The sequence below is a fragment of the Nothobranchius furzeri genome, chromosome 17 (assembly GCF_043380555.1).
Source record: "Nothobranchius furzeri strain GRZ-AD chromosome 17, NfurGRZ-RIMD1, whole genome shotgun sequence".
NCBI classification, from domain to species: Eukaryota; Metazoa; Chordata; class Actinopteri; order Cyprinodontiformes; family Nothobranchiidae; genus Nothobranchius; species Nothobranchius furzeri.
In genome coordinates this window covers 42,790,012-42,816,530 of record NC_091757.1, presented here as the reverse complement: position 1 = coordinate 42,816,530, position 26,519 = coordinate 42,790,012, and the positions used below count along the sequence as shown (strand labels likewise).

The 26,519-nt window shown below is 40.4% G+C and overlaps 1 protein-coding gene across 4 annotated transcripts in view; it reads right to left on the bottom strand.

Moving 5' to 3' along the window:
- rhobtb4 (Rho related BTB domain containing 4) overlaps positions 1-26,519 on the bottom strand; it is a 44,650-nt gene that overhangs the window by 14,014 nt on the left and 4,117 nt on the right. For 3 of the 4 annotated variants that reach the window (XM_015972468.3, XM_015972467.3, XM_070546459.1), the window contains 2 exons: positions 4,671-4,872; positions 4,311-4,414 (listed from right to left, as the gene is read on the bottom strand). In XM_015972468.3, the coding sequence (XP_015827954.3) occupies positions 4,311-4,414; positions 4,671-4,862 (296 nt within the window). In that variant the 5' untranslated portion in view covers positions 4,863-4,872. Of the gene's footprint in view, positions 1-4,310; positions 4,415-4,670; positions 4,873-11,876; positions 12,102-26,519 lie in introns of those variants that run through there. The other variant, XM_015972464.3, reaches the window with a different exon arrangement.

The following is a 26,519-nucleotide window of genomic DNA, read 5'->3' as shown; positions in this document are numbered from 1 at the left end:
TATTTGTGTGGTGCTTGTGTCTTTTTTTATTTGTCTCCTGCGTAAATCTCCATGTCCTCGAAGGCAAAATGAACAACAAAGCAAGGGCCAAGAATAGATAAAGATACACACACACACACACACACACACACACTCATCTGATGTGTCTGAACAAGCAGACAGTGGCCCAGCTGCTCTCGAGCTTTATACTGACATGTTGATGCATGTGTGTGTGTGTTTTGAGGTACTGTTTGATTTCTGTCACTGAGACGGATTATTTTGTTTTGCTGAGGAAGTTATATTTCTAAGTTGTAAATCATCTACCTCTGCAACAGTGCGACAACACAGGGATTAAGTTCAGGAGCAAATGATTATTCAAACTTATGCAACTCATGTTACATAAATTATCATTTACAGCTTGGAAACCATTTCTTGGAAAGACTATATATCAGTTTTTAATGTTTGTCAGGCATGCAGTGCACACTGGCAGATGTGAGGTAAATTTGAACATCTTTATGCACCAATCAAACGTACCTTTTAAGCAAAAATATGAATGTTTCAGAACATTTTACCCACTTTGGGGAAAAGGTCAGACTCTGAAAAGGCTCCTAAAACTCTTAAACTCTTAAACTCTTAGGCTCCTTAAACTCTTAAACTCTTCTTAAAGCATGTTAACAGACATGAACACTGTAGCAGATGTCTGTTGATATTTATGCTTTATAAAGAGACATTACTGAACATAAATGGGTTAGGGATGTTTTTACAGTGTAATGTGGAGTCTAAGGTGCCTTTACTTTCACAAACATAATCTCTGCAAAGCTTCCAATCTCAAGTACATAATATACCAGGGCCTGGAATTACATCACAGCATACGCATACACACAAACTTGCATTAGCACGTTGTCAAAGCATCATTACCAAGGATAAGAGTGTGCATTAAATGAGGTCAACTCGTGAAAAGCTTTAGCTCACATGTTTAAAGGGACTTTTTTTTTTTTACTATTTACGCTGCAGTTCTGAATCACGGGGTTTAAGCCCAAATGTTTTTTTTTGAAAATGTCAAGATAAAACAAATAATTAAATAAATGTATCAAAACAAACGGTGCATTAAAATCACCATCATCCCCCATCTTTTAATTCTCTGTAGTGTAGAGAAGAGAAAGATTAAAATGTTCCGTCCCAAAAACGGCTGGATGTAACAAAGATAAGCTATCAGATGAAAATAAAAACATGAATAAAACATATTTATGAGGGTGCCTTTGTTGCTGTGTAAATGGAAAATAAAAATGTGTAGCAGTTTTTTGATTTACCAAAAAATTATTATTAGAAGGGAATTTTTTTAAGTCACAACTGAGGAAGATTTGTCTTCAATTAAAAGATTAACAAAAAAGATAAGGTGAAGAAAAGGAGGCTATGAGACATGGAAAGTGAATCTAAAATGTTCTGTGGGGTACCCCAAGGCTCTGTTTTGGGCCCACTTGTGTTTTTACTATATAAACATTCTCTTGGGCAATGAATTAATTTCATAATGCCTCCTATCATCCTCAGCTGTACCGCACCTTTAATGATTCTGATTTCTATAAACTTCTAGAGTGTCTATAAGCTATCACTAGCTGGTTTAAAGATAACTTCCTTCAGGTAAACTCTGAAAAGACGGAATGTTTGACTGTTTCCCCTGTGAGCATAGTTTCTCTGATTAGTCCACAAATTGGTCATTAACTTTTGCCGTCAAGTCAAACTTGAGCAATATGGTGTTGTTTCTGACCAATCAATATCTCTTAAAGGCCACTCAAATGGTGGTCTGAAACTGTTTTCATCATTTGAGAAACATTTCAAACATGAACTTATTTGGTTTAATGGTCTTTGTCTGGTTGTTTTTAATGACTCTTTGGTTTTGATTTTGTCTTTTAATCCCCTTTAATTTTGATGAGATTTCATTTGTGAAGCAGTTTGTGATTTTTCTAGTTTGTGATTGGTGCTATGAACTTTACCTAATTACTTGATACATCATTATTATTAGCAGACACAAGACTGTAATTGTGCCATTAAAGAAAAGCCAAAAATATGTCAAATGTTTAAACAGATCTCGGGCAGCAAGAGTGGATTTGTTTGTTGAAATTAAATGGTGGTACTCTAAATCTGGACAACTTAATCTTAGATAACAAAATATTCTACAACTAACAATTTTCTGGACTTTACTACACTCTCAGTGTCTTGAGCTCCTAACACCTCTGTGCTCAACTTCCCCGCTGGAACAGACTGTACAAACATTTAAATCTACAGCGGGCCCCCCTGTCCAACACTGTAACTCAGAGATATTTTGTCTGACATAAAAGGTGTTTTTTTTTTTTTTTAGGTGCTGAACTTTAGCTCTCTTGGTGCTCCAGTAGGGATAGGGGCCAGAACTTTGAGCCCAACAAATCCTCTTAGGCCACACTTGGCCAACTGTTGGTTAAGGCAACCAAAATGTGAAAGGAAGAGTTTAAGAAGGGGTGACAGGCTGCTTAAGATTCTGAACTGGCAATGCACCAACTCGCAGTGCTTACGGCTGTAATGCAATTTGAAAAATGCTACAGGAAGGAAACAGGGTGTACAGCTCGTCTGAGGTTACTTGGCTTATTTTGGTACTTGTGCACAAAACATAGCGTAAATAGAGTGACAGCATTTGCAGTAATAAAGTAATAATTCATGCTGGTATGATTAAGGTATTCAAAGCACACTGATTAAAACTTAAGATTAAGAAAAAGACCACCAGATTTTTATCTTTGATTTGAAGCCGTGAATTCCACCTGGGACACAATGAATCCGCAAAGGCAAATCTGTTTTTTCAATTAATTTGATTTTGCTCTTTTTTTATTTTTATAACTAAAAACATTTGAAGTGTTTAAAGAAACTATCAATACAAACACTTGGTTTACGCAACAAAAGTTTACATTTTTTACTTTTTGAGTTGTTTAGACTAATGCTCTGAAGACCCTTTTTATCATTTTTGAAAACAACCAAGGAAGCAAAAAAGGAACATGGCTTTGTTTGGGTTAGTTCATTATCTGAGAAATGTGCTGAAACTTGAAGAAAATGTTTATCATTTCTATTTAAATCTCAATTTCTAACTCTGACCATGTATGTGCGTCATGTTCATTTGCTAAATTTCCTATTTAGATTAGTTTAATGCGTGCTTCACAGAAAAGTGTGTTCCATTTAACCATTTTCTTTGACAAAGGAAGGACAGTGTCCTCATTAGTAAGGCGCCTGGCCTCGCAAGACATCGCCTCACAAGGCCAGGCGCCTTGACATTGAGAATCACCCCAGGTCTGGAGGGAACGGGGAACAGGTAGGAGAGGAGGCTTTGATGCAGAGAACTGGAGAGGCATGCAGGGCAAAAACAGCTGAGCTGGCAGTGTGTCTTTATCTGCAAGTTCAGAGTGTATGCACACACACACACACACACACACACACACACACACACACACACACACACACACACACACACACACACACACACACACACACACACACACACACACACACACACACACACACACGGAGGAGATCACTGGGCAAATGTAGACATCTAGACAGAGAGTAAACACAACAAAGGGGTGGAAATTTGAGCTGCAAACGAAGCTACATGCAGCTGGCAAATACATAAAAGACGTCAGTCACACACATTCACTTTGCACAAAGGGGACAAGGTGACATGTTACACAAAGTGCATGTAACCAACCTTGACAGGCTGCAGAATCTGACACACACAAAGCATCACATCCATGCGAGTATGCATGATGGGTGGGGTGTCTTTGAGAAGTCTTCCTTTGAATTAATTAAAATTTAAATGCAAAAAACTGACCCCGGCATAAAAACCCTCAGTCCCTTTTGATCCCAAATCTGTTGTTTTTGATTGTGTTTCAGTGATTAATCAGCTTCAACAAAGACAGGTGTGAAGTGAGAGGATAGAGACGATCCTGTAGTGTTTGATGAAGGAGGGCATAACGCCTTAAGAAGTAGGATTAAAAAGGGACTGGCAGCTCGATGAGTGAAAATGTATTTACGCAATGTTTGACAGATTTATTAGTCGTCTTAAAAGATGCAGTCTTCAAACCCAGCCAAGTTACTTTCCCAAACTCACCCAGCAGTTAAACTGAGAACTGTGTCAACGTCCTAATGCCAGGCTGAACTAATTATTAAAGTGGAATGTGTTTCAATGTAGTTAACCTTGTGATCAGCCAGCCACTGTGTTATTAGGTCAGTAACTAAGTTCTAAATGCAAGACTGCTTAAGTGTGTGTGTGTGTGCGTGCGTGCGTGCGTGTGCGTGCAAGACTGTAACCCTACCTGCCATAGGCAAATCGTCTGTCTTTGTGATGATCCCCGAATGTGTCCCACAGCCTCAGGGACACACTGACCTCGTCCACGACGTCACGAGATCTCTCCAGCACCTGCAACATTAGACACATATCCCTTTTGGTCAGGCCAAAGGTCACCAATTTATTGTGAGTTTTGTGCTTTTATGAAACTGGGAGGTTATGTAATCACCAGGCTTACAGCAAAAGAGAAAAAAAAGTTGTGCATAATGTCAAAATGTTGCTTTTCCACTCTGGGAAATTAAGTGTTTGACCTCATGAGGAATTTGTTTATTTGTGGATTTTTCTACAGAGTAGTTGCATAAATGTACATGTTTGTGTGCACACCCACCTCCTGGCATACACGGTACTGGTCGATGGCCCAGACGGTTGGCACGTGGGTGGCTAGCAGCTGATACTGTGTGAGCGTGGCATTGCAGGCCCGAGCACAGATTAGCCTGGTCTTACCTACTGCATTATCCCCCACCACCACACACTTAATGGTTTCCACATTGGGCCGCTCATAGTCTGTGTCTATATCCATGGAGAGGGCCCTAGAAAAATACAAGAAGATGGAAATGAAGACTATTGAAGGAATCACTGGGATAACTGAAGCAATATAACAATTTAGTTATGTGATCAAGCAGCTCTTCAATTGTTCAGTTGTTGAGGGAATGCATTGTTGAAGCTGTGAGCCCCCATGGCCAAACTAGCAGAAATAGAGCATCTGAAACATTCATAAAGGCCTTCACTTGCTATTCCATTGACGTGGATGCCAGCACAACACTTCAGTCCAGCAATGACAGACACAAGGAGCTAAAAATGGCAACTATTCGTCAGACGCATAGCCATGTGCGCAAATGCTATTCAGCCATGACCTTGTATCTATGCATTCCTTTACCTCCATCCTTCCTGCATAATAACGCTGCTTTTTCTCCCCGTCTAGAACCAGATGGCATTGATTTTCCTAAAAAAGAAGTTCAATTATGTCTTCCAGACTCCCTAACTGTCTAAAAAAGGAGGGAAAAAGAGAGTCCATCAAAGGCACCATCACTTGAATATGACTTTCAGAGTTATAAATATCCCTTTCCTTTGCCACCTGTGTGGTGGTGACACCTCTGGAGGCATGTATGCTACAGGCAGATGAAAGAGACAGAAGGGGCGATAAAAAGGTAGCACAACCCTGAAGTTGCCTAACAGCCATCTGCCGAACGCTGACAGCAGCTGCCAAAGTGGCACTTTTCTAGGTGTTATGGGAAAAGTGATGAAGGGAAAATGGGAAAACCTGCAACACTACAACTGTCTTTGCACTGTTCATGGTATGCTACAAATAAAGTAAAGAAACCCAGATGGGGGGGTGGGGGGTGGGGGGGGGTTCTGGCAAACAGTAGAGTAGACGAGGGGGTGTTTATCACCACTAACTCCCAGCACATTGCAACAACTGATAAGCGGACGGAATTGCAAGAAATAACAGCCAGGGAGGAAATTATTAATCTTACGAAGAGAGGGAAGGGCCAACGTAACAATCACACAGTTGCGCCAAAGAGGATCAAAAGAGCAAGAACAGCAATAACCAAGGCTGCACTGGAAAACAAATCATAGCTTTTTCTGCTGATTCTCCTCTCTGCCCGACAGTGTTTAATTCCCTCAGGAGGTGAGAAAAATGCAGGCAGAGGACGGACCAGAGTACAGTTTATAATCTTTTATTATTGACCCTAAAAACTCTGGTGCATGCATCCAGGAATGTGTGTGCATGAGAACCAGCATGTCCTTGGCCGGGCATGCAGTGATGTAACCAGAAGGTGGTGTGGTGGTGATGCGAGGTTTCTCGGGGGGGGGGAATCAAGCCCAGCTCATGAATATCGTTCCTCCATCGGAGGCTGCTCGCCAGGCCAAAAATTGTCAAGTCATGCATACGTCAACTCAAATTACACAATCGACGTCTAAAGCTTTCAACAAACGTGCACTTGTTCGAAAGGTTTCGCGCACAACCTTGAACATTTATTTCCAGCAGAATCTGTATATGGGTTGGTCGAGCAGCGCAGGTCACAGATGCAGAAAGAAAAGCTGTAAATGTTCGATTTCATTTTTGTCAACGACCCATGGTGAACTCCTCACAAATGCCGTCTAGACTTTATCAGTCCCACGCTCTTTAGAGGGAGGTGGACTAATCAGCAAGGACAAAGTGGTCATAATAAAACTTCTGAAAATGACATTGAGCTTTGGTCATGTTCCCAGTCGTTTCTGTAAAGCCATTCAAAAGTCTGATGAATACACAGACTCAACCTTTATGATGTCGTGAGTTACTGCAAAGTAAGAGCTGAAACAAGACAAAGCACATTGTGTATCATGAGTGGCTCAGTGTAGCTTTGCTTTAAGGCCAAACATGCTTTTAAAAGGAGAATGCTGGGTTTATCGATACATGAGCTTATCAGTTTTTTACACACAAAAGCTTGTTGTTTTAAAATTCTGTTCCTTAATCCCGTTTGTGCTGGTATTTCTGCTTTGTTACCAGCTGTGCCCACTTTACTACATCTTCATGTAATGCTCCAGATCAATGTTCCTTTTCCACTCCTCAATTATATCAAGTGTTTATTTATGACTTTTTAGACCAGTCCCTCCTACCATCTCCCTCCGTACTTCTCTGTTACGTAACAACTTTGGTGATCCACAACGGCTCATCACTAAACCTTCCGTGACCCGCATTTGCAGCTTGTTTGTCTATTTCCTTGGGGTTAGAGGTCATTCTAGTCTCTTAATGAGGAGATCCCTTCACATCACCCAGCTTTGATTAAAAATAAATAAATGCATGCATGCACATACGCATACACACACATGCAGTTTGCAGGCTTTATACTATCGCAAGCTTGACTGAATGGTCAAAATGTGGAATTAATAGAACTATTGGTGCTTTTCTTTTTTTTTTTTTTTTTTTTCTCAAAATAAACTTTTTGTCCAAGGTTTCTGCCCGGATGACAGAAAACATCATCTCACACAACCTTGTTTGCTCTTCAGGTGTGTGTGAAAGTGTATGTGTGTGTGTGTGTGGATGTGTGCCTGATGATGTTTGAGACACTGACTGCCACAGGCACAGCTGGCACAGACGAGTTACATAACCTGGTTTGTAGCTGCTGCTTCGCTCCCTGAAAGGCTGACAGTAGAACACACACACACACACATGCATGCATGTACCCACTGCAGATGTTACTGGTAATGATGTGCATCCCATAGTGGACAGTGTGATGTGCGTGTCTTTATTCTGGTGAACTGATGCATCTTTGGCTGCTGCATAAAACTCACATAAAAAAACCAACTTCTTCATCTTGTTTTAGCTTCAGAAACACTTTGTTAACACCAACGGTCTCTTCCTGGTGCCCTCATTTACTTCCACCCTCACCAGCGTCGTCCTCCTCCTCCTGATGCTGCTTGTCCTCCTTCTCGCTGTCCATATTTTCCACCTACTCTTTCCACTCATGCTCTATTAACTTGTTTATCTTGTTTCGATGTAACGCCCATACTTTATCATCACTGCCAACAGATTTTTATTTTACAACATGTAGGCAAACTGCTTTTAATTGCCAATTTTTCCCCCCTTCCTTTTAAGAACTCAAAAAGTTAAAACTGGATGTATTTAAGAGACACTGCACTATACAAACACATTGGCTTTATTGGTGATGTTTTTATGTTCCTGCTTGGAAAGATATTGATACTTAGAAAAAAACTGAATGTGGAATCATCCACCCTCGAAATTCAAAAATAGCCTGGACTTTCATCACCAAACTATTATTTAACAGCAGCTGCAGGTGCTGAACTCATTTAGAACCGCAGACCTTCCATTGCATGCTGTGTTCAAAACAAAAAACAACAAACACATAAAAGCATATACACAATTTCAAGCTCTATTACCTCTGCGCGTCCACCACTGCTTCCTGTTACAAGGGTCAGAACATTCAAGTCAGCCATATAATACTGGTTCACTCTTCCATGTGGGTTTGTGAGTGCTGCACATTGTTATCTCAAAGCTGTTGACATAGACAAAACTAAAAGTATAATCAGAATAATAGGTGGCCTTGTCACAAATCCATCTGACAGCACACTTACTGATAGCAAAGATCTTTGAATTATGAAGTGCATAGTTGGTAAAAAGATGAAAGGGACATGTTTCTGTTTCTGGTGGGTCCCAAAGCATTCCCATGCCAGAGACAGGATAAAAATCCTTCCAAAGTTATGGCTCATTCCCAGTCCCTCCTTCCAAAGGGATATACCCGGAAAGCCTCCACACCTGTTCTATTAGGCTGAGCCCATCCATGCTACGGAGGGAGCTTATTTCAGCAACTTGCCTCTCGGATCTCATTTTTTTCCATCACAAACTGAATCTCATGATGGTGCAAGACGGTTGGAACAAAGACGGACCTGTATATCACCTGTATATATCAGATCCTTCTATTCCACTACAGACTGGAAATTGGAGCTGTTACAAGATGACAGCTATCCATGTTGGATGTGAGTCCATGTTGATCATATCAGTTCATTATAAAGTGTTTCTTCGAGCCATATCACTGAAAGAGTTACATTTTGCTACTGGTGCGGCTGGACAAAATCATTTTTTCTGAACACAGGTTGTTCATTAAGCTATATACAAGTTAAAGGAGCAATAGGTAAGATTTCATTCTCAGCTGGCTCTCGGGGTTGTTAGTTTTTCTTCTTTTAAAGGGACTTTGTGGAGTTTTGAATTTTTATGCTCGCGATCGCCCCCTCAGGCCAAAAGTGTAATGGCAGCTTCAATAGGAGGCTCGTGCATGAGGCGCGCACGCTGTACATACACACTCCTTAACGAAAATAACAGCTGAGACAGTCCCTTGTATGTGTGTGTGGGGGGTGGGTGGGTGGGGGGGGCCGGAGGACAGAGGACAGGAGAACGCGCAGCTGATTAATTAAATAATTTGGTTCTGTACCTTTCTCTTCAGCACAGCCGACAAAGGTTTATGATGGGTCAGTCGTCCTGCATGCTCAGATCATTCCCTTCCCTTGCTTGAAAAATTGTTCCAAAATGAAAGTTGAACCCACATCTTTTTTATCTGTGAATTCAATGATGTTCGGCAAGTCTCAAATAAAAATTTGGGCATCTTACTGTAAAAAAATACATCATTAATGTAAAAAATAAACTCTAAAACAACTATGATCATATCCAGAATCAAACCCAGGTCTTCTGCACCAAAGTCTGAAGTCTTACTAGATGAGCTAAACCACCAGTGACATCTTTTGTATCTGTAACATTTATATTCTTGATGACAGCTGAAACAATGTTCAAAGAACGGTTCCGAGGGCTATGCCTGAGCGTGAATGCGCATGAAGCAGCCTGCTCGACCCGAGCAGCTCTCTTTTTCTGCGATTTTACAGAAAAACAGGCAATCACAGTAAAAATGCCAGGGCTCATTCTACAGGACCAGGGCATTGCAGGAGAATGTATGAAGAAGAAATTTATTATTTCTATACATGTTTTGGCTGTCAAACTTCCACAATGCCCCTTTAAAAATAAAAGAGGACGTAGTTTTTGTTTACAGTCTGTGAGCCTGTGAGGTTGCCCAGTCTTCACCAAGGTAACAATGCAGCGCTGGCTTTGTAATTCAACAACAGCAAGCAAACACCTCCAGAGTTGTTTAACTCTAATCTTAACCCGAATTAAAGTCAGTAAGCAGGAGTGACCCAGAAGTTTTTATTTTGTCCCTATAAGCCACAACATATTTTTCTTTTACTCTTCTGGGTGAAGCAGACTAGAGGCTAACATTGAACTACCAGTGCTAACAATAAATTGGAAGTAAATAGTCGGCTTTACAAGTATCTCAAGTTACTTTTTCAATAACCAACAACTCGATTTTACAGTGAAATGTTTGTGTGAAGTGAATGAGTCAAGTGTGGCGGTTTAGAACTGTTCAGAACTACAAAATAACAGCAAGATGGCAAATAACCACACTTCTTCTAATGCAAACACATTACCGTAATACGTGTAGTAAAGACTCCCTAAAAAAACACCCTAGAGAGCCAACACTAGCTATTACAATGTGTGTACTTATGAACATTTTCAACTTCGCTTTTCATCTAGAATCTTCAGGCGCTGATTTGTAACTGGTAACAGCCATAAAACTCTTAGACCTTCAGTGGGAATGTAACTTTTTGCTTACAAAAATGGTCAGCAGTAGCCAAAGTTGGCCACCAGGTGTCACTCTTATACATTCTGCACCTTTAAGAGACTTGTCTTCATAGCTTTAATACTAAAACTAAAACAGGTTTAGGGTGTGTGTGTGTGTGTGTGTGTGTGTGTGTGTGTGTGTGTGTGTGTGTGTGTGTGTGTGTGTGTGTGTGTGTGTGTGTGTGTGTGTGTAAATGACTCTTAGTTAAATGCTCAGTAATATGGACAGTTGTACAAAAAAGTTTAGTTTATCATGTTGTGGAAACCATGAATGTATGTATTATTAGATTTTGTTTCAGGAGAGAACATGTCCTTACTTGTTGGAAAACATATTTTTAAAAAAGTAGATCACGCAATGCTGTGTTCTGGCCAAATCTTTATGTAACTCCATCCATCTGGTTGGCATGATGCCGATAAGTTCAACGAAACTCACTTGGCATTATTCATTTATGTCCAAATGGAAGTGAGAGGCTCCTTCACCAGCCACGCTACCTGCAAAACGTAATAGCTCTGATGACGTCACAGTCGGGGATCAGCATTACGGCACGCGCGCGTGCAGATATGTGCGTGCGTTCTAGCAAGATTCTGCACCTTCTCTCTCTCTCTCTCTCTCTCTCTCTCTCTCTCTCTCTCTCTCTCTCTCTCTCTCTCTCTCTCTCTCTCTCTCTCTCTCTCTCTCTCTCTCTCTCTCTCTCTCTCTCTCTCTCTCTCTCTCTCTCTCTCTCTCTCTCTCTCTCTCTCTCTCTCTCTCTCTCTCTCTCTCTCTCTCTCTCTCTCTCTCTCTCTCTCTCTCTCTCTCACACTGGTGGTGGATGTCAAGGCTCATCAATGAAACGAGCCTCCCCCCGCAGCCATTCATACACACCTGACTCGTTCATTCATTTTTTCTCATCTAACAAACCTGATAATTCATTGTCTCGTAAAAGATCACCACCCATAGCCTGCACAACCTCCCATAGCCTTTAGATGACACAAAAGGCAGGTGCATGCCAGCCTTCGTCCCAAATGATGCGCTGATGTCTTGCGTAATGTGCCAAGCCCGTCCGCTTCACGGGGACAATAATAAATCATCATTTACTAGTCTCTGTGGCACGTGCTGAATCTCATAAATAACATTAGTTTATTAAGACGCATTTCTCACTGGCAATCGATTTAAAAATCATTAAAACAGCCCAAGATTTTAAGCAATTATGCAACAAAATCAAAGGAATTTTCAGAAGCATGGTAATCCAATTCTGATGCAGATGTTCAAAACAGAAGACAAGAATGATTTCTTTGTCATTAACAAGCGCTGGGGGGTGTTGCTTTGTGCACAATAGGGATAGCAGAAGGAGCATGTGACTCGCTGCATGCAGGAGGGGTCCCTACCTTCCGACGGTTCCGGAATTGACCCACATGCCAGACTGCTGGTGGTTCAGCCGGTCACTCAAACCGGACAAAGACGCACGGAGAACGAGGAGGTGACGCGGTGATCCCGTTTTTTGTCACAGAGAACTGCGGACAGGACCTCTGCCCTGAAACATCCTCCTCCCCTTCACTTCCCCCTGCAGTCCCTATTATTCAGCGCGCCGCGCGGAGATCAACAAGTACAGCGTGGCTGCAGACACGGAGCGGATACGCGCTGGATTTCCGGACGGACACTTCTCAGATTTAGATCTGAACATAACTAGCCGAGCGATTCTTCTCGTTTGAGCCACCCCCTTTGTGTTGTTGTTGCCACAGCTGATTTAATCAAAGACACGCCCCCACGCTGTCGCGTCACCAATCCGGACGCCAAGCGCATAATGCTGCGTTCTCGTTCAGTGGGAAAATCGAGAAATATGCTTTATCTGCGTTGTTTGGCTATATATCTAAACTGAAAATGACATCTGTAGGAAAAAGTAATGATTAAAACATTCATAAGTGAGTAAATGCAGCTAAAATAAGCCATCAACGTAATTTAACTTGCGTTCATAATCACATTTAGGCTTTATTAGTTTCTGTTGTTTGCAGGTTAAGACTTTCAAACAGTAGCCAAATTGTTTGTTTCATGTGTAAACATCTCCGAGCAAATACAAGCAGATCAAACGGTAAATATGTGTAGGATTTTGGACACTGGAGCAGAAATCAGAAAGGCTAAAACCATAAACTGTTCAGTTTGCATCCTTTAACAGTTTTAAATCACATCCATCACAACCTTCATGGGCAAAATCAAGACTATGGCCCTGATTTAAAATATCTACTAAATGTTATTCTCATTAAATGTGCAAATGCCTAAATATCTGTTGAAGTTATGACATTTTGGTTGCAGATCCTATAGAATTTAAAAAAACTAGACAATATAAAACACTGCAATTATATTTTGCTTCTGTAGTTATTCTGGGTGATCAGATGTAGCAACTATAGCAACCGTCTGAATCCAGCAGAAAACCAAGATCGTTGATTGGCTCGCGGAAATTACACAAGTTTTCCCCCTTTTTCTAAAATCTAGGAATTCCTTTTTGGAATATTAGCTGCACCAAAAGTAAAAAATAAATTAAAATAATAAATTTTTATTTGTATAGTGGTAAAACAACTCACCTGTTTAAAAATATCTTTAATTGTCACTTCAACAGAGAAGAAGTGCTGTTAGAGCATAGCTGATCATTCATAACAAAACCTCATAAAATATGAATGTGAAGTTTTCATTACGCAACATATTATGAAACAATTGATCTATGAGATTCTGCAGTGTATGCTCTTGTGTGGGTCCTAGATGCATGTCTGCTAACTTCCTCAGCCCTTAGCTAGACTGAAGACAGACATCTACTGGCAGAGTTAGGTACTGATCCCATGGAAACAAAGAAAACAAACTCCTGATGCCACATTATGCCAGGGCTGTCACTCCAGACCGCTGCAACAAAGAATTAAATGTCTTTGCTGAGGCTCCTGTCATAAATTATACGTGTTGATCTGTTTGTCTGCAGAAAATTAGTTAAACGTGAATTAATTCTTGACAACATCAATGCATTCATTGCATTTTCTCAAGGATTATTCTTGTGCAACATGCAAATCAACACCAATCAGGAGAGAGATGTGTTATCTGCTTGTTGAGTGTTGTCTGGTTGCCCTGAGAAAAGGCTGCCCCCTGACCCGGCTGGCATGGTCAGAATGGACCAGCATGAAAGATGTGCTGGAATGCTGTTGGAGAAAGCAGGGGTTCAGCACTACTGGTACCAAGAGGGCTTAGAACTGTGGAGAGGCAGCCTCTTTGTCTGAGACGTGGACTTGTGTGAGAACTCTCCAACAGCACCGTCAGATGTGATGTCTGGCCTTTTCAGCTACAGTAGGAGAAAAACAGGAGCTTTTTCTTCACTGGCTGTTTTACTGACAGAGTGGGGAGTGTTCTCCTGTACCTTTTAGACTCTAGTGAGATTAAAGTTAAAAGAATGAGGTGAGATCATTCTTGGGCATGACTGCATTAACCACAAGCTCCCTCTGTGGGCACACTTTTGATCTGCAGAATATTTATTTTAAAGTTTGAGCGCCAACATTTAAATTTGTAAGTGAACTGATTTTCAGATTGGTTTAAGTAAAAGTAAATGTTTTTTAAGGAAATGTGTCATTTTTATGTTATAAGTGGTTGGACAGACAAATAATAAATGCATAAATAGATTCAACTCATCCAATTGTTAAAACAAATAATTTAAAAAGTTTTTGAGTGCCTTGGGAAGATTCTGCAGACTCTGAAGTGGGTGTAGTTTTTTGGACAGTGTATGTTTTCTTTAGATTTCAGCATCAGACAGCAAAATTACTAAGTTCCTATAGAATTAAATATTTATGACTTTAAAAAATGTAATGTTTGGACAAAAAGGAAGACTTTTGCAAAAGGAAGACATCTCCAACTTTAAAGTCCAGGCCACACTGTGTGTTTTTCAGCTGCTGAAGGACTGCTTCATGTCACCCTGTGAAGACTCTATGAGAGGTGGCACACTGTGCAGTCCAAATGAGACAAACAGCACTAGGTCTCGCTCGAGCAGGACACGCTAACATCAAGAGAGTACCGGCCAAAAACATACATCACTAAAAGCTGACGGCTAACCAAAACAACAAAGCTAAACAGAGGAAAATATGCCAGCGTTATCACTTCTTTTATTAGAATCCAAGCCAAGCTCCAAAAATGAGCGGTCCGCGCATTCTTGCGTGTATCCTCCACAGTTGCTAATGTAGCTAATTCTTGAATTATACTCTCGACACTAGCTTTTAATATCACTCCCTGGGTGTAATTTCATTTGTCGATTGCAGACAAGAGTCGTAGGGTTTCTGACACAGCTTGAGGACTGTTGGGAGGCTGAATTTGATCGTAGGAGAGCTCATCAAGCTGTTGCTGAGCTGGTCACACTGGACGGCCACAGACCTGCAAATCACCCTCACATTCACTGTTTTTGTCACAAATTTATTCATGATGACGGATTTTTCTAGGATGGCTGAACAACGCACAGTGTGACCCAGGCTTAATGCATGGAGGTGGAAGGGTCACACTTTGGGACATGTTAGTTGGTTGCAGGAAAAAAGGTGGGTTCTACAACAGGACTAAAAAAATAATATTTAAAAAAATACATTTTTTAAATATTATTCCTGATCATAATGTCACTTAACATTCATAGACTCAGCCATCTTGAATCGCGACGAGGAAGGCTGTTGTTGGTTTAGCCTCCAGGAAACAGTAGAGAACATCTTGACTAGTAGAAGCTAACTGTTGGCAGCTCTACGTACCACACAGCAAAACTCCTCTGGACTTGTGGAGATAAAACTTCAACGTTGAAAGTCAGTGGTGGAGGTGTATTGCTGTTAGCCAATCCGAGGCAAGATGTCCAAATATCAGATGTAGCGTCCAGCAATGGTCAGTTTAGGCACTGTCTGATCTTTCACCATCTATTCAACATCTGGTCAGAAAGTAGACACAACATTGCATGCGTTCCCTTTAAATGAGCAGGCCTTCATACCAGCTGGGATTCACAGACTCTGCAAGTCTGAAAGATAAACAATAACTTTCTTTCCCAAGGTCCCATCTGTCTGCCTCCACAGAAGAAACAACTCCAACTCGAATCAGTTGCTAAATTCAAGAATGATTTACTAAATCAATATGAACTTCTTCTATGACTTATAATCTAGATAATCATTAAATAAAGATTTGTTTATTATTACTTATAATAATTATAGTACGATGAAATGCTTCATAAATCTGTGCACACTGAATGGAAGTTATATTATGTGTGTCTACTAGATCCTGCCATGTGTTCAACATGTTTTGACGACGAGGTCCTCACACCTGCATCCACACAATAACAAGCACGGTTAAGTTAGACGACAACACATAACTTGCCTTTTTAACCAGTCAGGACATCTGATATCAAAGAGGGTGTGTTTCTGAGTTGTCTTGCTAAAACATCTCTAAACTTGTCAGCCTCTGATTGGCTGTGCAAATCATAACAGCTAAACCTTAAAACTAGATCATTCTGAGAGATTCGTCAGTTCTAGAGAATCGCTCAGACCGGCCATCTGTAGCAAAACCTGTTTAACCATTAAAGATTTTGACACGTCGGCAAAACCTTTTTGCACCTGCAAAGCTGATGAGCAAACAGTTCCTGCAGAAACAAAGCTGATATTGTTAGACTCCTTAAGAGTCCTTCAGACGCACAGTTCCATCCAGCTGTCGTGACCCGAGACATCTGTGGACTGAAGAGTCGGTACCACGGTATTCTACAGCCTTCCGGTGCCAGCGGTCAGCTGACCCCTGCGACTTTCTGATCCACCGAGAGGTCTCTCTTAAATGGGTAAAGTAGACATGACCGACTGTGTCTGAATGTTCTTCTGAAGATAACAGCTTCATAGTTTAGAGCAAACCAAATTTTTAATTTTTTTTTCCGGAGATGCCGCTTTCCGAGATTTGGAAGTTCTGACCAACATCACACTGACACATAGCCTTCATCACATTTAGCTCCATCCAATCACAGTAAATGCTTAATTAATTAGTCATGTTTTAAATTGTTTGTAAAATAAATTCTTACTTTTATAAACCTGACTCTTTCTTGAAGTAACACGAACTATGGTTGATCACTGAAAAAGCAGAGAACCTAGATCTTCTGAATTAAATACTAGAATCTTCTGAATAATTGCAATAAAGAACCTAGCAGGGTAATATTTTACATTTTTATAGAATATTACATCTTCCTGGTCATAACAGATAAAATCATCAATTTGCCTACGCTACACAGGAAATAAGAATTAAAATCCTGTTGTCTGAAGATCCCTTCATTTGCTAGTTCCTGAAACTGGTGCACCGGGGCTTTTTTTCCCTAGAGTACAACTGACAAAGGCATTCATTCCTACCAGAGACCACTGTAAATGCTCCACACCTATAGGCACGCCTCTGAAAGAGCTACAAGCTGGACTTGCCATTTGACTTGTATCATGGAATTACCTTTAAGGTACATTATGTAAGAATGAAGTAAGAATGACATCCTGTGGTCAAATTTGGTTACTGCTGCCCGTTTTGCAAAACGCCTGGGGTGACTTTATCACTCCTGTTTCGTGAGTTGGTTGTTGCCAGCTACAGATCAGCACCAGAAGATACTAGAAAAAGAAGAAACTGTCTTTTATACTGTGCCTCTCAAGACAGAAATCACAGGGAACTTCCCAAGAACAAAAATAAATAAATAAAATAAAAAAAGATTAAAAAAAATACATAAAATAGGAAAAAATAAAATGTGTAATTAAAAATGCGAGGAAAGAGAGAATGAGTAAGAAAAAGCAATGAGTGGATCCCGGGACAGGCAGAATTGGTAGATGATGAGCAACGACAAGTCATATACAGCAACTTGTAAAAGCAACCTTCAATCCAACATGACTGACACATTAGACTGTTTTGTGATTATTTTACTGTAAAACTATTACAGTACATTTTTTGCACCTGAAAGTCTTTCATCCCACCTTAAAACGTCAGCGACCCCCCACCCGCCACCACCCCGCAGCTCCTGGTCCTATTTTTTGCATTACTGTGCAAGAGAGGTTCACTTGGAATGTTTTCAGACCTTGAGTTTATTTAACACCAAGGATTTGGTATCAAGTGTCATTTTAATAACCATGGAGCATTTTAGGAGAACACCCATGCCCTGATCTCCTCCTATTATGTCCATTACCCCATCTACTCCCCCCACACTGACCCTGAACTCACCTGAACATCCAACATGGCTGACGCAACCCCTGCCCTAGCTCTGTACTGGAGCTGCTCTAAAGCTGTCAAAACACCCAGCTTCTCACACTACTCATGAGAGTTCGTTTTAAACACACACCATTCCAAACCCTAAAACACACACACACAAACACACAATGAAAATAGTCGACATGGAGCCCATTCAGGGCCACAAGTAGGTCAAAGCTGCAGTGGGTCTACCACATCACCACGACACAGGCAGACACAGATTACATGAATGCTTTAGCTGAGACACATTTAAAGATGAGATCATTGTGCTATGCGTCGCAGGACATGTTTGCTCATGTTTGCTCTGATTTCTGTGATGTTTTTCAGTTTTTATTTCTTAGAAAGAGATATCAGACACCAAAATGACCGAAGACTAGAGAGAAATCAGCTTGTTTGATGTTCAATCTCTAATAGAGCCACATTAAAAAACACTCAAACACAGAGAAACTCAAATGCTTCCATCACAATCAAACTAACATGCACACATTGTTTTGTTACACAGAGAAGTAACAGAGCTTTGCCACTGCTGCGCTCCTTGTTTATAAAAGCCACCATCTACAGGTGGTTCAGAATGCCTGTGCTCGGCTTCTGACCAAGTCCTCCAAACACACCCACATCACCCCGCTTCTCCTCCAGCTTCACTGGCTGCCAGTCAACTTCAGGGTTCATTTCAAGATCCTGGTTCTGGTCTATAGGGCCTTACATGGACAAGCACCATCTTACATTGGTGATCTTCTTAGTCCCTACACCTCCAGCAGGTCCCTGAGGTCCAGTGATCAAAGCCTACTGGTTGTGCAGCACCAGGCTAAAAACCAAAGGTGACAGATCATGTGCTGCTGTGGCCCCCAGACTCTGGAACTCTCTCCCCCTGAGCCTGAGATCAGTGGACTCAGTGGTCTCCTTCAAAAGACAGTTGAAGATTCACTTGTTCAAGCTGGCTTTTGTATGACCTTCTTCAACCCCTCGCTCTTTATTTTGCTCTCCCCACCTATTCCACCTTCCTCAGGATCCACTGATTTCCTTCTTTCCTATTCACTCTCTCTCTCTCTCTTTCCTAACATTTTTTAATCACAATTGTCTATGTTTTGCTCATTTTAAATATATTTTTAAGCATTTTCTAAATTCTTTTTTATATTTTGACATTTTTTGTTTTGGTGAAGCGCCTCGTGATTTTTATCTTGAGAGGCGCTATAGAAATGATCTTTTCTTCGTCTTCTTCTTCCAAGCTCTTTGGTGATGGTCATGCTGTTTAAAATTATTCAATCTTTTATGAGGGCTGAGAAAAATAAACCAGGCTACAACCAAATGTTGTTTACTTCCTGTTATCAGCTGATTGTCTTATCTAAAATGTTGCCTCATTACATTCTTATGAAATCACTGCATTCCTAATTGTGGGAACACAGAAACTCAGTAAGGCTACACCACAGAGCATCTAAATACTTGTTTCGCTTTTAGTTTATTTTCCTGCTTTGTTTCCTAAAATTAGACATCTCAAAATTAAATAAACGAACCAAAGTTACACATTGGAACATAAAGAAATGTGTAAATTGTACATTGAAAAGATTTGGTGGGAAAAAAAGCTTTTTAATTGCATCACATCAACAGCCAAGAAGCACGATATTTATAAGCTGCAGTCGTAACAAAAGAATGAAGTGTAATTTTAATTCTCGACTCATTTAACAGATCTCTTCTATCTGCAGCATCTAAATGAGAGCACGTCATATTGCAAACAAACGTGCTATTAGCTAAAACGCAGATGTCTGGGCTGGAGACGATGGGTCGTGATGGTGGAATATGTGAAGAATGTAAAGTGGTCTCAAAGACTGGGGCAAAGGCTGTGAGAGGAACTGATAGGATGGAGGCCGGGCTGAGTAAAAGTGAAGGAATCTGGTGTAGAACGGGGTGGGTCTCTCTATTCATCAACCCACAATTCATCTGAGACTGAACAGAATACTGATTATTACATCAACAACAACTTTGGTGTTTCACAGTTTGGTCATTGGTAGTCTAAAAGCAGGACCTGTAAACTTCACACTGTCTCTCATTAGGTGCCTTCTGTCTCCTAACGCAGTTACAGCTGTGGGGCTAAGCACTCATCATCCACCATCAGCATCATGTTAAAGGAACTCTGCAATGAAAAGAAATGATCTAACTAAAAGTGGAAGTATCCAAGAACTTGTTAACTTAAGTAAAATTATTAATGCACGTTCTAACGTGTTTCAATGTTAAAGAAGTAAAAAAAAAAATTCAACTAACATTTAAATATGCATTGTGTGTGTGTGTAAGTGTGCTTAAAGACGGTGGAAGCTAAAGCAGGAGATCAGTGTCAAAGACTGTTTTCATGTTCAGCCTGCATGAAAAACTCAGAGTGACTGATTATAATCAGAAAAAATCATTAAAAATGAAAACATTTTTATTTCAATCAACCACACCTTTAAAATCGCTTTTAAAAAACAGATAGTTCAGGGAAGTACATGTAATTGCTTTAAAATGTAGTGGAGTGAAAGTAAATAAAAGGCCTCAAGAAAATTCTTAAAGTAAAGATACTGAAAGGTTGTACTTGAAGAAGAAGAAGAAGAAGAAGAAGAAGAAGAAGAAGAAGAAGAATCATGGCACAAATGTACTAGAATGCTTAAAATAATAAATAAATAAATAACATAGGTGCCCCCCCCCCCCCCCCCCAAACAAGTGCCCCACTTGAGAAACCCTATTTTAAAAGACCTGGACACACCACTGTCCGTGTACAGGCAATGAAAATATTTCACTTTAAATGAGGAAACTGAGTAAAAATATCAAATTTCAGAAACTTTTGCACCTGCTGAAGGGTTTTGTTTGTGTTGTAAAATAACAGAAGAAAAGCTAGAAGTCATATTTTCTATTTTGAGATGCTGATTGTTCAAGTGCTCAGCCACTCTGTACTCTGAGTTTAACACAACTTGTGTCTGTCTGGGAGTTTTAATGTGATGTATGACTTCATAATTTGACAGTTCAATTCAAATGACAGGAATATAAGAAAACATGAAAATGCAGTCAGTTCAAATGAACATAAATGCATATATATATATATATTTTTTTTTTGCATGCACTCAGGCAAACATCCCAAGTCTCCCGGATGGAGCCACGCAGGTCAGCAGAGGTGCTTCATAATCTGTGGCTGGCAAGTGGCAGGGCTAATCTTATTAGGCTCTTAATCTGCAGGTCCAACCCCTTCAAGGTGTAGTTCACTTCTCTGAAAATGTAACAGACTTGATTGATTCATAAGAAGACTCATTTAAAGTGAAAGACTGTTTTACTGTCTTGATAAATGAGTGCTAGACTGCTGATTTACGCAGCTCTAAGGCCTTCATAGAAAAGGAGGGATCTAAATGCTTTTAGGCTGAATGCTTGGTTGGATGCGGGGTCCGGGAGTCAGGAAGCCAAAGGAGAAATAGGACAAGGCCCAATCCCAATACTGCGCCCTGTGGTTTTCAGCAAAGTGCACTTGAAGAAATTGTGCAGTAAGGCTTTGAGTGCGTAGTACACAAGTGAGCAAATAATTGTTGAACTGAGACAGGGAGCATTGCGTCATCAATCGCAATGCATGCTGGGATGCTGGTCAATGTGATCAAAAAAGCTTTATTAACAACTTTTGAATAAGCAACCAAACAATTATTTGAAGTAAATTTAAATTCATTGCTGCTTTGCCTAAAAATTTCAGGGCATCTACTAATCATCCTAAAAATGAACCACTTTCATTAGATTTTTTTTTTTTTTAGAAAAGCCACTTGAACCTTTTTTTCCGCACCAATGGATTGTGGGTAATACACTTCACCCAAGTTTGCATCTATGTGGACTTGGGTGAAATATGTGTGGAAATATGGGAATGAGGATGGATACCAGGAAGGAAGAGTCTCTTGAAGGGCCATAGTCAGGTGAAATCTCAAACTGAGGGACAAATTAAGGTTATAGAGGACACCAGTGTCACCAGATTTGAACCATTTAGAACTTGCAGAAATGGTTTCCATGACTCTGGGACAAAAACAGAGGCTGAAAAGTAAGCAATCCAGTGTTGCAGCAGTTCTGCCTGATCGAGTCTTAACCAACAGCCTCTGCTGTCCAGCAGTTCAACATCCCACTGAGCAACACAGCGAATAAACACACGGGTCAGTGTTTCAGATCTGACTAGTGGATGCTTCAAAAGCTTCAAATGCTTTAAAACAAGAGAAGTCTTCTGCTGAAATCGCTTTATAGAATAACTCAGAAACACTACGAGCTCATTGTTGTTCTAACTGATTTCAGGTAAAATCTTCTTTTATCATGATGGGAGCAACTTATTACTCACTTATGTGATGTGTGTAAACAAACACAAAAGACTGGTGTTTACTAACTCAGTGGGTGACATGGGAACGTTTTTGTCTGTGTGAAATGCTTGACTGACACAGCAGATACTTTAGTTCCGTTGCAGCACAGAAAGCTCACCATCAGACATTATGCAGAGCATTATGCACCACATTTAAGAGCTTTATTGACAAGTGCATTAAAGGCAGATCAATGGGTGATGAACGGTAGGAGGTTTGTTTATCTGACCTACAAAGTTACACCTGACTGCTTTCTGTTGTGATGTTGAGTATATTGATAACCGTTTTCTCTCATTATTTCAGTCTAACTTTAAAGATTATTTTGGAAAAGTAAACAATAAGTGCATGGCTTAGAAATAAATGAAGTGGAAAAGGCACATGGTGACCGGACTGATGACCACCATGAGGTCTGAGCTGGTCAAAGAAAAGTAGAGGAAAGCGCAACATGCCTGGCCTTTGCACAGGTCAGTTAGTCCTCTGGAAACAGTCTGATTAAACAGAGAGTGAAGCCAAGACAAACACCTCTGGACTTCAGTCAGGCCCAGAAAAGCAGAGCTATAGCCCCATTGAAATCACGCTGCACACAGCCAGTACATCAACCCAACTAAATACACACTTTCATAAGTTTCTCAGTCCCTCTCAGCTGGTGAAATTTACAAATTCCAACAAATGAAAGGCTGCATGTGTCTTCCAGGTAATGAGTTGGACCAGTGGCGTCCGCTCCTAGTCCTCAAGGACCACTATCCTGCATGTTTTTGTTATTTCCAAGTTTAACATGCAGATTCAAGGACTGAATTATGTCTTTGGAATGTCCTCAAGTTCTGCAGAAGCCTGTTAGTCATCCATTTACTCAGATCAGGTGGGTTGGAGCAGAGAAGCATGAGAATCTCTGTGAGCTTTTAGTTACGAGGGTCAAATTGTCACCCTAACCCTAACCCGGCAACGTGTTTCAAAAGTCCCAATGAGACTTTTCAAACAAATCCTTCAGTAATTTCTCATCATGCCTCGACCCATAAGCTGGAAGAACAAGTTGAACCAAGTGAATGGTTAAGATATGCTGCAGAATCTGTGCAGAAAAAGATAGCGAGTGACCGATCTAGTCTTCAGGCCACCCAAATGGAGCACTTTAACAACCAAAAATGTGTAAATACTTACGAATAACCTAATTAGTAAATAAAAAAACACTTTATATCTTTGATAGCTTATGTTTGGATGTCTGAACTGACTAAAAAGGCACAAGGGTGTCCCGCGGAGTTAGCCCCCATAAGGAAAATATCTATTTTATTTTTACTTTCTCGTAAACTGGAAGAATTTTTTTATCCTGGCTTTTTGCTAATTGCTGCTAATTGCTAGGATGAATCAAAATGTGATTCCAAAGTTACATATATATCCTTTATTTTATTTAAAATAATCTAACTGTGCTTTGTCATTCCTTTGTCTTCCATTTAACCTCCTGAAAATCAGACTCATTTTAGTTGCTGCGAAATATCTTCCCATCACAGAGAAAGGTTATTCTGATTTATGTTGCAAAATCATTGAACACAGATCCAGGAATAGAAAGCAGAAATCGGAGAGGGGCGGGGGAAGTACACCAGAATAAACAGCGTATTAAAAAATCACAGACAGACTGAGACACAAATAAATTTTCTTACAAAGAGCCAGGGTTTAACAGGAAGGGCCTTATTTGTGTGTTTACTTCAAATAGCCTGCCTGTCTGTGCGTCTGAGTTGCTGTGCTGAGTTCCTCACATTGTGTTCCACAAAAACAAACCTGTTGAAAGATGAAAAGCATTCATTTTGAAAGCAATTCACTTTAATTTTATTCAATGGAGCTCTGAGTGGATTTTTTTAATCCTATGTGGGCATTTTCTCAGGAAATAGACAAGCATGTAATCCTTCAGCTGTCCTCAAATCATTCACACACACACACACACACACACACACACACACACACACACACACACACACACACACACACACAAATGATTTTCATCAAACAGCAATGAAATAGAACAAGTTCTACATGCATTTGCTGTAATGGAATTATGCGTCTCTATTGTTTTTTTTTTACTCCAACACACAAGAGAGCAAATACACACAAATGTGCACACACACGGGCCCAGTCACGGCTGATGCACTGTGCACGGCATGCGTCCTAGAATAGTGTGATGGAAAAATCCATACTAGCGTTCAGTTATTTCTGCACTGTTGCGCTGTGACCTGGTGTACAAACAGCATGAAATAATCACCGCACACTGTGACCACATGTCATTTATTTGCCAAGCTGAAGCGCAGCCACACAGGTTCAGATCGTTTGAAGAAGGGCACGGGCCTGGAAGTTCTTTTACACTAATGCAGAAGCTTTGATGAAAGCTTATTCCTAATACTTGTGAGGAACTCAGGAACAGTTCAATGAAACATCCACCGGTATCTACTGCAAACTTCAGTTTAAGCATCCAATGCAATGCATTTTTAAATGCTTTAAGCTTGGATTAAAACACCTATTGCACGACTGATAATTCGGTCAAAGAAAAACGACAAATAACGTTAAAAAAAACTAATAAATGGAGGTTTAGACAACTCAGGAAGTCATTTTTTTTGCATAAAATAACATTTGATATTGTCTAATGCCTTTGTGTTAAGTGTCACATGATATTTGGTGGGAACCATAATGGTCAGCTTGATCAAATATTAATACAGAAATGAAAATAAAACATTCCAACATCACACACACACAAACACCTGGAAAACGACAACCACCTTTCCTTGCATGATCCTGCTTGATACAACAAAACTGGTTTAAGTTTTGTTTTTATTTTAAAATGCACACAATGTGTGTGTGTGTGTGTGTGTGTGTGTGTGTGTGTGTGTGTGTGTGTGTGTGTGTGTGTGTGTGTGTGTGTGTGTGTGTGTGTGTGTGTGCGCGCGCGCGCGCATGTGCGTGTGCGTGCCTTGTATAAACTCTTCCTTTTTCTTGTTTCCTTTCTTATGGAATGGATGTCATAGCTGTTAGCTAAGATTAGTTAAATTGCTATTTTGGTCAAATGCTATCATGCAAAATCTTGGATGATATCACAATTGCTGGTGCAATCTGTCGTCACTTTGAATGAGATGTATTAGGACTTTTTTCTCAAATTATAATAGTTCTATGGTCGATTCAAAACATGTTCAGAAAGTTCTTAACGCTAAATCCCTCTCACATATTTTAACATTTTCAGTACCTTCATGAATGAGCCGTTTCAGGGCTCCAAAAGCTATCCAGTAACAAATTTACATCCAACGATCACCTTATGTGAGTTGAATTAAAACATGTGCAGTGATTTAAACACATTTTCCTAACCTATTTTAATCTTTTGAAGGTGAGCAGTAAAAATGTATTTGAGCCAATAATACTAAACTAATGCACCAAAGTGGTGGTTTAGTTGAATAGTTCCATGTGAGAAAAACAAAAACAGAGATATTAGCCAAACGTTTGTCTGGGATGATGATGACAGAGCTCTCATCTGCACTCGTGCCACCATCAGCTCCCATAACTGACTCATTCATTCAGGAAGGTGTGAGGAAAGGCTGAAAATGCACACAAGAGGGTGTCAGTCAGGTTTCGTCAGCGTGCTGAAAAAAAAGATGATGGGCATGCTCCAACAATGCATCAGTAACAGCAATGAAAGGAAACACCTTAACTGGGAGACACTTGTAAACACGATTGAGATCTGGTGGTTTCACGAGTGGGTTGACCAACATAAAACAAGTCAAACCCTGATTAGCAGGAATGACACCCTTGGGTGTGTGTTTTTTCACTGTGCATAACAATTTAAAGCCTGCAGCTTTAACTAAAACACACACATACTTAAGGAGGGCAGGAATGTGTCAGTGTGTTAGCAGTTACGATATTTGGTGGATTTGAAATCTATGTGCTTCAGGTTGAGTGTGCTGACAGATTTGTTTTCTGTGATGATATTTAGATGCTAACTGTTGCTCCCTGAGTTGTAATTCAGCATCACCACTTTTCACCCAAGAAGAACCACTGATGCCAACATACTGTAGGAGCTAACTGGGGTCTCTTAGTTCTCAGTTTGGGAGAGTTAAGAAAAAAAAAGGCAGGAGGGCAGACGGGCAGGCTATATGTAAGCAGACAAGATATAAGCCTTGCAGGCACTGAAAAGGACAGAGATGCTAGCTGGAGATTATCACTGTATCAAAACAGCACAGAAGCTCGACATATGGGGCTGTTTGGGTCTATGCAGACATAGTAAAGTTCATAGTGTGAGTGGGGTTAAGCTCCAGGGTCACCTGTTCAGCTGCAATCAGCACGCACATGTGTGCAACTTTCACTATAAAGGCTTTAGATCTTGTCTGAAACGCAATCTATGATTGAAAAACACACACACACACACACACATGAATTCCTAAATGGCATACCCTCAGTCATATGATGGAGCCAATTCTCCTGAGA